The sequence below is a fragment of the Acomys minous genome (assembly GCF_964271855.1).
Source record: "Acomys minous genome assembly, chromosome: 4".
NCBI classification, from domain to species: domain Eukaryota; kingdom Metazoa; phylum Chordata; class Mammalia; order Rodentia; family Muridae; genus Acomys; species Acomys minous.
The window spans coordinates 24,807,995-24,826,722 of NC_140486.1; the positions used below are offsets into that span (position 1 = coordinate 24,807,995).

Here is an 18,728-nt window from a genome sequence, read left to right on the forward strand (position 1 = left end):
GGACATGCCCCTTGGGCTAATGTGCAGATATAAGTGAGTATATACCATTTGAGTCTTTCTGCTTCTGGGTTAACTCACTCATTATGATCATTTCTAGCTCAATCCATTTGTTTACAAATTTTGGGATTTCCTTGTTTTTAATAGCTGAGTAGTATTCCATAGTGTATATGTACCACAGTTTCTTTATCCATTCTTCTACTGATGGACACTTAGGCTGTTTCCATGTTCTGGCTATTATGAATAAGGCTGCTATGAACATGGTTGAGCAAATTTTCTTGCTGTGTGCTGGAGCATCTTCTGGGTATATTCCGAGGAGTGGAATAGCTGGGTCTTGAGGAAGCCCTATTCCCATTTTTCTGAGATAGCACCAGATAGATTTCCAAAGTGGTTGTACTAGTTTGCATTCCTACCAGCAATGAAGGAGTGTTCCTCCATGCTGGGAGATTCTTAAAGTAGACGTGTTCAGACTGAAGTCACAAAGGTAAAATAAGTTCCTTTTCAGTAGGGAAAACAACCCAAGAGGGAAGTAGAATTTTTCAGCAAATAAAGCCCAATATTTTAATGAGCAGTCTCTTCAAATCCACAGACAAAGTTGCTTTAAGCCAGCATATAAATGAGTTGTCTCATCCGGTAAAACAAAATTGTAATGGGCAATAGCATCCACATATATAATGTTTTTATAAATCTTAGCTGGAAGTGAAGCCCAATACCATGGTAGCGCAGACAGTTCTAGTTAAATCCAGTGGGTTGTAAAACAAAACTAAGGGGCTAGAGAGATGGCTCAGTGGTTTAATGCCCTTGCTGCTCTTCCAGAGGATCCAAGTTAGGTTCCTAACACCCACATCAGGTCAGGGTGGCTTACAGCCACTTCTAACTCCCGTTCAAGTTATTCAATGCCTTCTTCTGACCTCTGAGACACCTACAGTCATGTGAGGACACATGCACACACAGACACACACAGACACACACACACAGTAAAAATAAATCTTTTAAAAGTAAGGAGCATGCCTTTAATCCCAGCACTCAGGAGGCAGGTGGATCCCTGTGATTTCAAAGCCAGCCTGGTTTACAAAGCGAGTCTAGGACAGCCAAGGCTACACAGAGAAACCCTGTCTCAAAAACAACAATGGCAACAACAAAGTAATATACAAGAATTGAGAAGGAAATTAGTAGGGAAGAGGGGAGCAGTAGGGAGGTGGGAGAGGGTTGGGATGAGAATGATCAGTATGCGTTATGCACAAGTGTGAATTGTCAATGAAATTTTTAATTAATAAAAATCTTTGGGAAAAAACAAATTGGTATGAATAAAAGTTGGAATGAGTGTACAAATATTCCTGTAATTTGGAGGCAGGGTACTAAAGGAAAACACTGAAGTGCATATTCATTCTACTGGTATAAAAAGGAGGTATTTCCTCAGCTCAAATGCTGAGGGTAGGATTTCTTCAACACCTGGTCTTAAAGTGTGTTTATAACATTATTCATTTCATGTGTGACTTTTCCCAACAATTGGCAGAGCATTTATGATCCTGATGATATTGATGGATTCTGATTAATAGCAATTAAGTCTTGACCAATATTTAAAGGACATAAAATAAATTTATTGCATTTCCAGCTAAGATGCTCACTGAGTGTCAAGCAAATGCCCTGTCCCCTTGTCATGGTTGCATTTTTCTCCTTAGGCATGATGCTGCCATCTTTGACCTCAGCTGTGTACTTCTTTGTATTTCTGGGTCTGTGCACCTGGTGGTCCTGGTGCCGAACTTTTGACCCATTGCTGTTTGGCTGCCTCTGCGTCCTGCTGGCAATCTTCACTGCTGGGCACCTGATTGGTCTTTATCTGTACCAGTTTCAGTTCTTCCAGGAAGCGGTCCCACCCAATGACTACTACGCAAGGTAGGGTAAACCACCAACATGTCAGAAGAAGCTCCCATCCTTTTGCTAACCCTTGCAGCCTTTGTAGCACCTTGTTAGTTTGTCAGCTGGTGCATTAAGTAAAGATTTGGCACAGCAGGGAAATAGCCTCGCACTGTAGTTTTATTGAGAGCACAGTCCAGAAAGAAAGGGAGGGTGTTCTGGGATGAAAATGTCTTGGGGACAGGAAGGGCTGCTGTCTGGAGCAGACAGGAGAGACATGGGGTCCAAATAGAGGACACGTAAACATCATACAGCATCTAGATAGACAGAGCTCTCACAGGCCAGACCTATAACAACAGACTGAGCACCCAAAACTAACAAATTGACTGTGGAACCACATAAAACTGCAAATACAGGAATCCAGGATTGTAGAGAAAGTGAAATATATAACTAGTTGCCATGTGAAAGTGAAATATATAACCAACATGACTATTGTGCCAACTCATTATTGTGGAAATGGGAATTAAAGAACTTAGAAATTATCTTGACTCTTGGGGAAAAGTCTAGGCCATTCTCAGTTCAAAAGGGAAACTCCTCCCTACAGGACAGTGGCAACTGATGAAAAGAAAAAGCAAGAAAAGATTGGAAAGTCACTGTCCCCAAATGAAGTGTGTGATTCGAGTCATTGCCTGAAACCTTTCCCTGAGTGTTGTGGGAATGAAGCTATCTGGTGCGTCACCTCACTGATGCCTCCAATTGCAAGTGGGAATGTCATTTACAGAGTACCCAGCATCCTCCTCAATAGACCAGTGTTGGTACTCCCAACACCGGGAGACCTTCATATACATTGATGCTGCCAAGTAGTGTTGGAGGCACATGGTGTCGTGGTGTCCAGCGATAAGACTTGACCTCCAAACTACAAGCTCCGTAAAGCTCAGAAATAATTCAAATTATGCCAGGTGAAAATAGCTAGAAAACCCAGCATATGGTTCCATATATTTTCTCCTTAAAAATAAGCTTAATTTTTGTTCAAAATGAGCATATTTAGAGTGTGGCAAGAACACTGCTGGTTTAGAAGAGAACTGGACAGTTGGACACAAGGGCAAAGCCTCTTTATGCTGAGCCAACAGCAAGTCCCTCAAAGACACTGAGGCTAAGTGGGGGCACTGGGAATGCTGTATGTTATGGAAGTGTGGCTAATTTCTTGATTTATTGCTAATTTCTTAATTTGTGAGTGCACCGGATGATGTCATCATTCTAGGAGTGACATTTAAAGATGGAATGTTGCGGTGAAATTTAAACTTCACAAATTTTCCATTGTGGTGGTTTTAGCCACAAATATTAGGTTACAAAAATAAATAAATAAAAGGATACAGGGAGTATTATTTGCTTGGTCAGTATGGAGTTATCTATCATGTTGTTTGTACTTTCTCTCCCTATCAAGAAGGTCACAATTCAAAGTTACAGAAAAGAAAAGGGCACAGAAAAGTCATTCAAGGACATGAATGGGAAGAGAGAAAATCCCTGTCTGTGACCCTGGGAAATGGCTGGTGGCGTTATCTCTTTGAGACATGGAACCTCTATTGGGAAAGACCATGGGTGACATGACCACCTCAGCCGCAGAGGTCTGCTACCCTGTGGGTTTGCTGCAAGGTGGTAATTATGAAGCAGGATGTGTAGCTCCATTGATTCACGTATAAAAAAGACGTTAGTTTGAGTTTGTGTCCCAATACTAATATATACTAATCCCAATGCCATTTACATTCAGTTAAAACAGAGTTGGTAGCACACACACACATATGCACATACATGCACATGTATATGTATATGTACACACACACACACAGGCACACACACAAGTTTGCACACTGGCACTGCGGTAGTAATAAACCAATTGGCTCAACTGATTCCATTAACCTATAAAGTTAAGGGCTATAATTCAGTTTAATAAGAGAAGCATATGATATAGGCAAATTAAAACGTAAGAGTTTCTTTAATGGTGCATATTGCATAATATTTGGTGTGGGTAGGAGTGAATAGATGCTAAATTTTAGTACAGACATTAGCTGTTAAGCTAAATGAGTCTTTTAGTTTCTTTTAGGCATTTATTTTTTTTTTTTTAGTTTATTGAACATATATAAAAAATATTCTGTACTGTTGAAAGTGCTGGCTTTTTAAGCAATGACCTAATTGGAAATGTGAACCTCTGCAGGGCAGTAGCTTTTCTCCTTCTTAGGTTAGGATCTTATCTGCCACCTAGAGGCTGAGAGTGGGAACTAAAGATTGCATATAACCATCATGAAAACACTTCTACAGCCCTGGCAACTTTTCAGTCTGTAAAGGCTCCCTTCATGTGTTATGGGTCATGAATTCTGTCACAGTTTTGTGGAGAGGTTGTCCCAGTAAAATATCCAAGCCTAGAAATGAAGAACCAACAGGGACACATTTCAGCAAAACTTTGTGTCAGGACACTAAAATTTCAATTTTATATTACTTTAATATTTCTTAAATTTTTTCTTTTGAGTTTGTCCAGAAATTTACAACGTAGATGTCATATTAAACCACACATGAAGCAGAACAGATGGTTAACTATACTTGGCCCATGGGCCATAGTTTGCTATCCTGCATCAAATATAACTGTCGTGTCACAAGGCACCATAACTATTTTTTGCTTAAACTGACACGGAACTAAACTTACACTTTCTTACAGATACTTTGTAGACGACTCTGTTACTCTCAACTCTTACAGTAACTAGCAGCAAGTTAGGTTGCTTCTCAGCATGTGCAAAGGACAAACCAAGCAAGAGTAGACTCCCGGGAAGTAGCGCTTCTTCCCAGCCTGGTGGTCATGAGACATTAGGTTGTATCCTTTGGATACTGAAATTTAATGTCCCCAAGACAGTAGTCTTCCCCTAAGGGTTATTTCAATACCTTGTTGTTAACCCTAGAGTTATAAGATCTAAGTAGATGAAACTAAACTAGAGACTAACAATGTCAGACAGTTAGGATTCCATTTTTCAAAAAAGCACTCTTTACTCTTTATTTCAGTTTTTTTTTAAATCACCCACAAAGTTGTGTGTCATACCAATGACAAAAAGGTCAATTACATTATTTTTCTGAAAATAAGGATGATTACTGCCAGAGTATCCATTTGACATCTTAAAAGAAGACAGAAACTGCTTTCTGATTCAAGGACCACCTTATCTGGAAGTTGGATAGAAGGGTGGGAGTTCCAGTGGCTATATAAAAACAGTGACAATGCCCATGAGAGATGATGTCTGTCGACTTGTCTGTCTGTCTGTCTGTCTATTATCTATTTACCTACCTATCATCTATCTATCTATCAATCACCTATCTATCTGTCCACCTATCCACCCATCCATCCATCCATCTGTTCTTCCAGCTGGATGATCAGAACCCATGCCCTCATTTCTCCATTCTCTCTGTGAACATCCTGCGCATGGAAAGCACAGGCTGCACTCTAGATTTTCTTTTCCCTTTTTGTCCAGCTTTTATTCTAACCACTAAACTTTCTATAGCTTGTTCACAGTTCCCAGAAAAATTTAGGCTCTTTTGCTCAAATTTCTGTGTTCATTTTGTTCTCCTTTTTGCCCTAAACCACAGTTGGAAAATGGAAGGGTGGAGGCAACAGGAAAGGATTCCTAAGCCACCCTCATGAAAATAACAGTGTCTATTAGATGAACCCAGAATGACTTGTGCTGTTCTCGTCATCTGCTAGCTCCATAAACCATGATTAGAAAATGAATCATGCTTAATGAAGGAAAAGCCCTTGTTTATTTCAGCACTAGAATGTAAACAAAAGAAGCAACAAATTCTGGAACGCCAGCATTGCGAGCTCACTCTGTGACAAACAAGAAAAAAGTTAAAGAACAAACATTTAAATGTTCAGTGTCATTTGTGCTATTTATTGTACTGGGTGGTAATTGTAAATAGCCGTGTGTGAAAGGAGAAGTAAAGTCCCTGGGGTGTGCATCTTTCTCTGCTGCTGTGAGGAAGGCAGTGTGCATTCCAAAAATGAAGGAACACTATGGGCTTCTCTCCTAGGAGCCTGGATTTGTGCTTTGCTTAGAAGACCCAGGTTTTTTTTCAGCTGCAGCTGGCATCATGGGTATGCCTGGTTTGCATTCCAGGGGTCTGAGGGCTAATTAACTGAATCAGCAAATAAAGGCTTTTTCATTTTGGCGAAAGCTTTTTGTGAAAAGAGTCCAGTGAGTGTGGGGGTCATGGGTGGGGATCAATGTAATGTATTTGATTTTAATGCTAGGGAATGCCAACTTAAAGGTAGTTAGCAGTTCTTTGTCCCTTTGTGACAGCAGCCAGCATGTCCTAGAGCTAATCTGTGGCATTGTTTCACTGGCAGTTTGTCAGGGGATGCAATTTTAAGCAAACACTGACATCATTTTAGGGAGAATCTTAATGGTTACGTGACTTGGTCTGTAGGTCCCAAGCAATGTTTGTGTGTGTTCATCTCAAAGACGAACAATAGGAGTCAAAGGAAATGGAATTATGTTCTCCACAAGTAAATAGAAGTGTGTAGGCTTGTATGTCAACGGGACCTAAGTATGTGGAACGCCGAGTTTGTCTGAACAGCATATCACAACTTCTGAACACATGGTATGGTGTAGACTCCAATGTTAGGGCAATGTGGTACCCTACCAGCCATGACACCTGCAACGCCAGCTTCTAAAAGGTTACAGGACCTTTGTCTGAGGTGTTTACTCAGTCCAGTGACCTCACCTTTCAGGCCTCAGGCTTGGATTAAATGCTGTGGACAAGACTTTCTCACCTTTTTAGGATTTTTTGTGGGAAACATATCATATGTCTTTTAGTTGGTCAGCCCACAGACACTTGACCACATAACCTGCAGTCACGACCTTCTGTCCATCAGTCTCTTCTCAGATGGGCCCCAGAGTCTCAGCAATAAGACAGTAAGACTATGATTTTGCAGCTCAGTTGTCTACAATCCTAGCTTGCTACTTCCTGAGCAGAGTACCTGTTAGAACCTGAGAGTGTACTCTGAACCTTTTCACTTTTTTTCTAAACAAGGCATGAAAGTGCAGCCTTGATGGAGTGGGGTGTATTGCATTAATAGGCATTTCAATTGCATGGTGATGTGCAGATACTACATTTTTTTTAAAAAGCCTTTAATGCTTACTGTTAAAGTCAAACTCAGAGTGTGACCCCGCCCCCTGCCCGCCACATCCTATTGCAATTTCAGGGTTCTAAAGGTATCAAGTGTGAGTGCTTCATCACTAGAAAGACTCTCCCTTTTGTACTTATCCCACTGGCTCTTTCTCTTCCCCCAAAGCCTAGCTTGGATAGTTCCTTCTGGAACTTTCCATCCTCCTTCTGGTAAGAAAAAGTATTGTCTTCTGCATGGTTCCCCTGTGAAACTCGTTTCCTGGCTTTTGCTGCAGTGGGCTGTTGTAACTCAGTGAGCCCCCCTGGTCCTGGTCCTCTGTGACTGTAAAAAGGTCCCAGGTTTGGGAAGATTGCACACTTGATTCCCAGCTCTTACTTCAGCCTTTTTTTCTATCAGTGTCTTACTCCAAACCCTTGCATTTTAGTCCTTTACACACGACAAAGTGAAAAGCTTAGGTTTTCTGGACTCCAAACACTAGAGGTAGCCATGATGGGATAAGGCAGTGCATGGGAAAATGATTTTCTAAGAAAGGTCACTGTCAACTTTTAAATACCTACTGACCACCCTCATATTTTACACTTCATGTCTGAGAGTTTCTGAAACTAAGAACAGGGAAGAAACTGAGCAGTGATGTTTTCTAAGTACGATATTGGAAAATATGTCATTTTTCCTTTTGGGGCTTTAAGGGTAGACACGGTGCATTCTTAGAAGCCCAGAACTTGGGATACTGAGGCAGGAGGCTTGTGACCTTAAGGCACAGTTTATGCAAAGAAATAACAATATTCATAATATCCATCATAATATCCATTGCTCTATCATTTCGATTACTGGCTTGACCTTTCTGGTCTGGATATTGGATAATGGTAACCTCGTAAAGTGAATTAAGAATGCTAACCTCATGAAATGATTTGAGTATTATTTCCCTTTCTTTGATGATTAGCATCAGATTTGGATTTGAAGATGTCTTTGTTGGATGGATTTTTTTAACAATGAAAAAATCCATTTCTGTTATAGCTATAAGAATTCTTGAGTTTCAGTAGTTTGTGTCTTTCAAGGAAATTGCCTTTGTGTATATTTTCAATTGCATCAGTATGGAGTTGCTGGTGATACTTAGTGTGGGGTCCTGACTTGATGCCAGCATATCTGACTCACCATTTGCAACCTTCCTAATCACCACATGCATTCTAGCAGTATAATGCAGATGCCTCACAAGGTTGCTAGGAGACACTCATCCAGTTCCTAATGTGGAGAGGCGCACCACGTGCTCACTGTTGATCCTCTGTGCTGGCTTGCACATGGCCGATTATCAGCTCTCAAAGACTTGTAAATGAGGCACTTAAGCTCACACTGACATTATGTCCAGTTAAGAGAAATTTCATCTGTAACAGAAATGCCTACAAATCCTGACTGTTGTCTGATGCTCCCTAGAAGATGCAAGAATTCCTATAACTAGAAACAGCCCAAGAGCAAGGAAGACCGTGTGGTCCCCAGCATCCTGCTTCTCACTCATTTCTCATGTTTCCCCTTGGTGAGATGCATCCAGGCTAGGGAAAGAGGCCATAGATTTAAAGTACTCACCAAGTGTACACACTCATTTGTGAATCCTAGATGTGACATCAGAGAAACGATGCCTGCAATTGTGACACAGAAGACATTTCCAAATGGCCTCAATTTGTTCATAGGAATCACAGCCCTGAGTACGGGACATTTCTGCCAGGTACAAAATTGTCCCTTGGACAAATGCTATTATAAAGCAGTATTCTTCGGATATAGCAATTATTACAGCAAATTGGAGAATAGTGAAGACATGTACGTGCCTTTAAAAACTTCAAAGGAACTACACAGAGCCTGGGGGAGTCAGTGTAAAGTTTTTCCAAGCTTGCAAAAACAGTGTCGTGTGAAATCTGTCAGATTAACATTTTCTCTCTCACACACACACACACATGGAAACATATTCAAACTTTAAGTAAGAAACTAATGAAAAGGGAGGGGTAAGTCTTGGCTGTGTGCTCTGTATGATGCAATCTAGGGGACTAGGCAGGGGAGGACCTGGAGGCCAAAGTAACAAACCCTCAAGTGTGAAAGGCAGAACTGGACTCAGGTGGGTGAGATGCCATGGAGCTGGAGAGAATTTTTCTCGTAAGATCCCTTTACAAGTGTTTACAATCTGATTCCGACTGAGCCATTTGCCTAAACTGGGAGAAATTGTAGAGCTGGCTGGAAGCACACATGTTGCCTTCTGTGAGTGTCTGAATAGCCACTGTTTTTCTGACGCTGGAATCTTGATTTCATTCATAATTACAAATTGATTCTGTGACACTCACCAGCAGTTTGACAAATCTGGCCTTTTGTTTGCCCCATAGAAGTTTGGATTGAAGGTACTTTAATGGCACCCAACCCCACTGGTTCTAAAGCCTCCTTGCTGGTTCTAGTACTCTGAGAGGAAGGCCTTGTGCCCGCTGGTGACAAATGATAGTCCTTGCCACTTACTCCCTTGCCACTCCTTCTGGCATTTCAAAGGGGATAGAAGTCTCTGCAGACTGGATCAGAAAGGTGGGTGCAACTGAGAGAGTTCCTGGGGCTTCTGCTTTGCACCTGAGTCCTAAGCCCATCCCCGCTCTAGCCTTGGATAACTGCCACTGAAGGTTGTTGAGGTTAAACCTTGCCACAGCACCAGCTCTTAGGTTCCCCGCCTGGCCGTGAAAGGGAGCACCGTCTGTCTTTGTCTTCCTCTCTTCTTCGCCGGGGGAGCTGTAGGAATGTTTATTTGCTTAATGTAAGAAATGGACGTACATATTCTGAAGGGATGACAGAGCTCTTAGGCAACAGCAGAAGAATGTACCTTTGGCTGAAATCTATGCACAGCTGTGAACACTCTCAATGGCCCTTTGTCCTTTTCTTGATTGTATTGCCAAGATGAAAGAAGTATGTTTTGGTGAACAGCCTGAGGTTAGCAGTAAGACATAATCACAGGGCTCATATTTCTGCATGCCATCCCAGACTTCCCACTGAGTGCCACCTCTCAGTATCTCTGAAGGAACCTTATAACGAGACATATGTGATGACACACATAATCCCTTTGTGAGGGAGTGTAGTTCAAATTCATCTTAAATGGGGGCCATCAAGACTCTTGGTCACCAGTGCCAGCATAAGCCAAGCTGACGTCATACCTCACAGCAATACCTTGAGGAGTCTTGGATGGGGTTAATTACACTAAGCCTTTGTTTCTCTGCACTAACAAAAAGGATTTAAAGGTGTTTATACTCAATTCTGCGTCTACGGGATGGTCTACAGCCTCATTCTGGAAATAGGTGGAGGCTTTCTTAGAAGCCACTTTTGCCTGAAAGTTAGTCTGTCACAATTAGCTGCATTAGAAGCAAAAGCTATGGAGGGACGAAACAGTGCCTTGCATGGGTTCCTTGAGGGCTTTTATGGTGCAGCAGGCCCAGAGCCCTGTCCCTTGTCTCTGTTTAGCTTGGCTATCTCGTGTCAGCTACAAGCACTCATTCATTTTTCTTGATGCTTCAGTGTATATTCAAATAGAACCTTTTACATATGTGTGGTTAAATACATGCGATAATCCCATGCATTATTTATGAATATACAATAATTACATATGAAACCATTACTTAAAATATCCATGTAACAAAAATAAGATAAGCGTCAAAGAGGATGATATGCCAACCTCCCAAACTCAGGGCGCTGTCCAAGAGGGAGAAGGGGAGAAGAAGGGCAAGATGTAGCTGTGTCCCTGGGTTGGTTACTTTCCTTCTCTTAACGTTTCCAGCAGAATCAAATGTGGTAAGAGCTAATGTCGATTTAGTCAGGGCAGCGTGAAGGTATATATTCGTCTGCGGACATACATTCTGCCCATTGACACATCTACCTTAAAATTTTAAATCCTTTTACTTGTGATGTCTATTCAGCTACTGACATGGTTGGCCAAGCTCTCTAGGGCCATCCAACACTCATTGATTGCACTTAAATACTGCTCTCTTTCCTCTGTCTCCCCCACACAGACTTTTTCTGTCTTAAAAACAAAGTTTCATGGACTTCAGTGACAAAGAGCATGTAGTGCTCTTGTTTAATTTTGATTTGTTTAGCTTTCACTTGCAGCAATCATGTCCAGAGGCTCACAGCCACCTCTCTCTCCAGCTGCAGGGAAACCAATGCCCTCTGCTGGCCTCAGAGGACATTGCCCTGATAGCACATTTATACACAGAGATACATACACTTATAATTAAAAATAAAATAAAAGGTATTTTTTTAAAAAAGAAATGAACATTTCAGAGGGCTGTTGTGAATTTTTACAAAGGCTGTTCCTGTTTTTGGAACTCTGCCACTGAATAAATGTTCCTGATAATGACTGTGAGCTCATAAAATACCTTAACTGCTTTTGGAATTCTAACAAGTAATATCATCTTTAAATTGTTCTAATATTAAGATGCTCTCTCCATACTTTTTTAAATGTCTCATCCCACATCTCAATGCATTCAAATTTCAAATGATTTTTAAAGCACTAGTTTATCTGGATTTAGATATAAATATTAGTTCTCAAGTTCAATTTGGAAATATTAGTTTAATCTAAACTTATTGGGCTGGCTGTTTCCTGGTATAATACTTCCTTCTAGAAATCAGAATGTAGACAAACATTGGTATCTTAGCCAGACTAGCTCATGATGCCAAATATGCCTACAGGAAGAGGAGAGAAGATGCCTAAAATTGCTTACAGACTCTCTCCATCTTTTCCAGAAGAGCTGGTTTTGTTAGACCAGCAGCCCCTGTCTTCTCATGCTTCTAGGGGTCTTAGTTGCTTTTCTCTTGCTGGCAATGACTAAGGCAATTGCGATGGAATGGATAATTTATTTGCACCTTGTGATCTCAGAGGGTGAGTCCATGACCATCATGATGGGGAACGTGGCAGCAGGGGAGGCCAGCATGGTGCTGGACAGTTGCTAAGAGCTCTTGAGACACAGCCACCAGGCTGAGAAAGCACGGGAAATAGCTTGGGCTTTTGAAACCTCAACCCTGCCACCAGTGACACACCATCCTCCAATGACACCACACTTCTTAATTCTTCCTACTGGTTCCACCAATGGGAGACCAAGTATTCAAACATATGAGCCTACAGGGGCCATTCTCGTCTAAACAACCACAAGTAGAAAAAAGAGGCGAGTTCTTTGGTGGACCCAGGTTCTAAAATGAAAGCCTCTAGAACTAGCTGTTTGGCCACATTCTTGGACAGCACACAAAAGGGAATTTGAGTGAAGGGATAACAATTTAATTGTAATCTGAATAAATTAATTAAATATACACAAAAGGGAATTTGATTTAGTGTTTCTCAAAATGAATTGTAAGCCTCTCCACTGAAAAAAATTAATCTTAATGGTCATTAATGATTATACTGCTCATTTTAAAAAGCTTTAATTATATCAGGAATTATAAAGTCTTAATTAGCTGGTCACTTGGAATGACAAAACTGTAGGTGTAGGACGGAGACAAGGCTTTAATAAGAGGCTTTCAAACACTGCCTGACTGGGACTTGTGGATTCTCCAAGGCTCTGCTGTTTACAGTGACAGATGAACTGACCCATGTGTTCTAGTTTTTCAACACGTTAAACATGGAAATAAGGAAGGTGTGTAAAGACTACATGACAGTATGGGATCTCTGGCATCAGTGTAATATGCCCATATGCAGTGGTTTTTCTACTGACTATTTAGCTGTGTTTTACAAATGTAACAGTACAGAGTGACAAGCTAGATTAAAAGCCAGCTTCTGGGATACCTCTGGAAGCAAACTCTAGAAGCTTGTTGCTCATCTCTTTACAGTGTGAACTGCTGACACAAATTAAAGTCACTAGATAGGAGAGAACCTCAATCAAGAAAATGCTTCCATAAGAGCTGGCTGTAGGCAATCCTGTAGAGCAGTTTCTTAATTAGCGAATAGTGGAGGAGGGCTCAGCCCATTGTAGTTGTTGCCATCCCTGGACTAGTGGTCCTGTGGTCTACAAAAAAGCAAGCTGAGCAAACTATGCAGAGCAAACTAGTAAACTGCATGCCTCTATGGCCTCTGCATCAGTTCCTGCCTCCAGGTTCCTGCCATGCTTGAGTTCCTGTCCTACTTCCTTTGATGATGAACATTGGTCTGGAAGTGCGAGTCAGATAAACCCTTTCCTCCCAGGCTTGCTTTTGGTCATGGCGTTTCATCACAGTAGTAGTAATCCTAACTAAGACAACTGCAGAACTTTTATTTTCCCAGATACAAACTCACACTAGCACTCTTGTATATCAGACCCCTCACTTTAGGGTTTACAAAGGACATGAGAGGAGAGATAACGGAGAAGAAGGGCTTCCCCCAAGGTTCTCAAGTAAAGACTCAAGAAAAATGAATGTGTAGGATGAAACGCAGACATGTGTTTATGGGGGGTGTGTTCTCAATGACAAGAGGCAGGAAATGGAAAGGGTGACCTTTGTGTAGAAATCAGTGATTTTCAAAAAATAGTTATTGGGAATCAATTAATATTTTGTGATTGCAGAACCTTAGAAAACCTTTAGCTTGGTATCTGACACAAGAAATAAAATGAGGAAGAATTATATAATTATTAGTTTTATGTATATATATATATATATATATATACATAAGTATGTATTTCTAAATAAGATGATATTATCATATTGTGTGTATGTAACTAATCAGATGACAAACAATTCTTGTTAAGCAATCCAACAGCATCAGGGCAGATAGGTAGGAATTTAACATCATTGCAAGTCATGCATATTAGTGAGATGGTGCTTAAAGGCATACAGGGCACACCTCACCACCCAACCACAGTCATAAAAATAGCTATCCGTGATGAGGTATCCTCAGAACTGCAATGCCCAACAACTGGGAAGAGTCAGGAGCCAAGTGCCCATCTTTCCAACCCTACTTGGCATCACCTGCTGTACACTGCATAGGAAGCGGGGAGCATGATGGTCCTTCTGGGCAGGAGAACTGGGGGTCAGAATGTGGCTTCTGAGGGATCTTAACCCTGTGTAGATGGAAGTGATGATCCTGGAGCTAGGCTGAGAGAGAGAGAGCTCCAGACAGCTTCCTGGGTCACTGCACAACATCGGCTGAACTCTTGGCACTGCATGAGTTGGACCTGTCTCCCTGAGGCCAGGCAAAGCAAAGAACAAATATAGAGGAATTGTAACTTCACCAACTCTCAGAGCAATGATAGGGTTGAGGAAATACGTCCTTCTACTCAGTGAGAGTGAAGGACTAACCTAGGCACACAGACACTGAGACAAGACTTTAAGAGAAGCCAGCTGAGATAAAGCTGAGGGACAGGTAACTTAACTTCTTGTCAAAACAAAGTCAACACCTTTTAAAGGACAAAAAAAATTTCAAACTACTTAGTGGTTATAAAAATAAAAGAGCAAGCAGCAGCTGTAGAGGGAGCTCAGCCTCAGCTCTAGGACACAAATTCAGCTCCCAGTACCCAGGTTAGGCAGCTCACAGTAGCCTGGAACTCCAGCATCATGGTCTTCTCGTGCCTCTGGGTTCCCTACCAGCTTCAGGGGCCCCTACACCTCAACATTCCTCAGGTACTCCACCCTGACTCACATACAAACACGTGTACACATCATTAAAAATAAATATTAAAATCTTTCTTAAAAAATATCAAAGCAAAACAACAACAAAATCAATGGATAAAGGTGCCCAACAATGACAGTCAATGAAAGACAGCAAATGTAAATATTGCTGAGATTAAAGAACACAAAAACAATGGGCACAGAAGTGGAATCAATAAAAAAAAAATAAATTGATAGAACAAATGGAACTCAGGGAGTTAAAAATGGCACATCTTGGGAGCTGCAGAGACAGCTCTGTAGCGAAGAGTGCTTGCAGCTTTTGCAGAGAACCTAAGGTTTGTCTCTAATACCGAGGTGAGGCAACTCCCTGTAGCTTCAGCTCCAATGGACTGACTCTGTAGGTACCTGCACACACGTGCACACCACCCCCACATATACACATCATTTAAATAATAATAAAAAACAAATATTTACAAATATCAGAGTTGGGATTGAGCATGCACCGAGTGAACAGAAGAACAAATTCAGCCCAACAGCCAAAAAGATAGATGGCCGTGAAAACAGGGTATGAGAAGAGACACTGACACAAAAGAGAAGGAATTAAGGGAGTAACCAAGCCGACACAAAATGAAGATGGCCTGTATTGACAGCTTCAAGATGGAGGGTCACAGAAAAAAACACACTTTAAAACAATAGCCAAATGCTCCCCAAATCTGCTTCAAGGTACGAACCAAGAAATTTACAGTCACCAGTGCAAACAAACACAAAGAAAGCACAGCACTGGTGGTAAAACACTGGATTTCAGTAGGGGATGGGTGGCAGGCCTGTCAGTCTTCTTAGGAAGGATGCTTTGTGAAGAGCAACAGGACAGTATCATTAAAGCCACAGTGCAAGAACCAAACTGGAAGACACGTGAGCCTGAAATCCTGTGCTGTGTGATGCAGACACAACCACGAGGAAGTCAGACGAGGCTGTTCTTAAACAGCAGAAGCCAGAAGACTTGAATGGCAGCTGTAAGGGGTTTCTTTTAAAAAGAATAAAAGGGGGGAGTGGTTATTGTAGAAATTTGGGGATGTAAGTGAAAAGCTTTTGTAGTAAGATAGCACCCCGCCCCCTTTGCCTTTCAGTGAAGGCACATGAAGGTCTGATATTCTGAGTGGCAGGATTGCTGTACCCAGATGAGGAAAAGCATGGGGCAGGGCACTAAGCCCACATTCAGAACAGCCAGAAGGCAAAGGCCACACCTGCGGGATGATGAGTCACTTGGCACAGTCCACCTTTGGGCATTTTGTTGTCTGGCATGTTAAGCATAAGTAAAACAGTGCAAATATCTGATCGAAGAAGTGAGTAGCTTCATGTCCAGTTCCATGTGTTCACACCCCTCGTGAGTTTTATATTGATTGCATAACAAGAACCTGAACACTTTGTGTCTAGATCATTAACTGCAATTGTCTACTGCACAAGCATTAGGACGCGTCTCCTGAGGCCACTGCAGTGACTCTGACACGGACTGAGAAGAACATACAAGGCTGCTGTGGAAGGTCCTCAGGAACACCATCTTGGTTATTGGGCACTGGTAACCTGTTTCCAACAACAGAGTACAGATATACAAGAGAAAGCAACTATTACAAGACATGGTTGGGTGAGGAGTGTCAACATTAAGCTCACCAAATTGTGATTTGTGCAATATAACTGTGAGACAGGGCCAAACACAAGCTGAAGATCCAGCCAGGAGATTGTTCCACTAGGTAGAATTTCAGACTTGTTTTTTTTTTTTATGTAGAAAGAGAAAGAATATTCCATATATGAGAGACAGCCAGATACACATTTCACTCATATGTGAATATGCCCTTAAGAAATTGTCCTATATTCATTCCTCATGAACAGGATCCCCAATGCTATTAGAATCCATTGATGTCTACACAAAAGACAGGCCATGCTAGCTTTAAGAACTTGTGTCTATGTCTTTGTGGATGAGCGAGATTAATTCAAGAGAAAAACTAAAACTTGTTGACCATCTTGTTTGCAACACAAAGAAAGTTCCCATGATACAGTCCTCAAAACCTTTGTTAAAATTTTTACATGGAAAGATAGAGCAGAAATTGAGTGGCCAATGAGTCCATCTTGAGACTCATACCAAAAGAGGGGGTCCACCCTTGACACTGCTAATGATACTCTGCTATTCTTGGAAACAGGAGTCTAGAGTAACTGGCATCTCACACAACTGATGGAGACAGATGCAGAGACCCTCAGCCAAACATCAGACAAACCTTAGGGAATCCTGCTGAAGAGGAGGGAGGAAGGGTTGTAGGAGTGAAAGAAGTCAAGGACAGCACAAGAAAACCACCAGTGTCAACTAACCTGAGCCCATAGGGGGCCAAAGACACGGAACTGCCAACCAGGAAGCCTGCGTGGGACTGACGTAGGCCCTTTGCACATATGTAACAGTTGTGGAGCTTGGTGTTCTTGCGGGACAACTAACAGCAGGAAGAGGGGCTGCCTCTGACTCTGTTGCCTGCCTTTGGGACCCTTCCCTCCTACTGGGTTGCCTCATCTAGCCTGACTAGGAGATGTTCCTAGTCTTACTGTGCCTTGATATGCCAAGGCTGGTTGGTATCCATGGGAGGCCTCCCCCTTTCTGAAGAGAAAGGAAGGAGTGGCTGGGGGAGTGGTGGCGGGAAGGACTGGGAGGAGTAAATGGATGGAAAACTGTGTACAGGGTGAAAAATAAATGAACAAACAAATAAATAAATACTATATTATTATTACTTAATATGCTGACCATATCTGTTCCTCACAGTAGCTCTTCAGTATTAGTTGCTAGTCTCATTTGCTATATGAGAAAGTTGAGGCTTCAAAGGCCAAAAGCCCGCCTTCCAGATCAGATGGTTGGGGGTACAGGCAGGCTTTTAATCCATATTCGAATTTCTATTTTTACCACTTTGTTCGGTAGCTTCTTTGTTTTTTCAAGTTTATTGTGAGTTCGTGCTAAAAACAATTGGATGCAAGATGCTTGCTTTTAAACCAAATTTTCAAGTACAATGAATGTCACTTGAATTTTCATCATCCTTTAAAAAGAAACCCAGTCTTTTGTTGCTATTGCACTTTGGTATTAGGTGAGGGAAAGGTGGGCAGGGAATGGAAGAAAATAAAATTGTGTTTCTTCTTAAGTGGGTGGCTGTTCTTCCATATAATTCATTCTACAACCTTCTTCTTCTGTGTGCATGAATAATTGAATCCACAAGGTTATCGGCGGCAGCTGCCATATGTCCTAGCATTACGCCTCCAAACATAATTACATCAATACAAAGGCTGTGCACCTTCTGAGTGTGAATGAAGTGGGGGAGTGCCAAGCCAACAACACAGGATTTAGAGGGCTAGAGCAACAAGGAGAAGGCTGGAGATGATCCCACAGCTGTGTCTGTCAGGCAATCAGTGGAAGAGAAAACTCAAAGCTAGTGGTTGGTAACCATGTATAGCACACGGTTGATTGGAGGAGTGTCTCTAAGCATGCTCAGTTCAGGTCAGGTTTCATATTTTACAAGTTCAGAAATTGGTAAATGGGAGTGTCTGTGGACAGAGGATTTAGTGTTTGAATGATCAAACTTTATTCTGGATCCCTTAAGGAAAAGTGTTTGAATGAAAAACAGCAATGGCTGCGAACACTAGGCATTAGACAGTACAAGGCATGGTGTGCTGTTCACATGTTCAGCTAAGCAGAGCGCCGGAGCCCTCTGCTCCGAGTCTGCTCTCTCTCCTGTTGCTTGGATGTGGTGCTATTGTCTCTCCTCCACTGCTTTCTCCCTCTTCCTCTATTCACTCTCCTGTTGACTTTAACCAAAAGATGGGAAATTCAAATGAAAATATTAATGCAACATGACTCTTGGGAGAGGGTTATTTGTCCGAAAATGATCATTTTCTGTTAGTTGGAGAGAGTGCTCTTCCTGGCTTCATTAGAGGACTTAACACTTGCCTTAGATTTTTATCAGCCTATTACACACTTGCTCATTCTAGTGAGCTAATGCTCACTTAATTAAAGAGTATGGCTTCCCATGAGAGACAGGGTCATAAAGAACTCTGGACTCTTGAGAAGAAAAAAGCTATATTAAAAGTGTAATATCAGCCAGGCATG

General features: G+C 41.7%; 1 protein-coding gene across 7 annotated transcripts in view; it reads left to right on the forward strand.

The window, feature by feature from the left end:
- The window catches only part of PIEZO2 (piezo type mechanosensitive ion channel component 2), a 365,197-nt gene that overhangs the window by 234,970 nt on the left and 111,499 nt on the right, over positions 1–18,728 (forward strand). For all 7 annotated transcript variants that reach the window (XM_084780682.1, XM_084780685.1, XM_084780683.1 and 4 more), the window contains exon 7: positions 1,680–1,893. In XM_084780682.1, the coding sequence (XP_084636808.1) occupies positions 1,680–1,893 (214 nt within the window). The remainder of the gene's footprint in view (positions 1–1,679; positions 1,894–18,728) is intronic.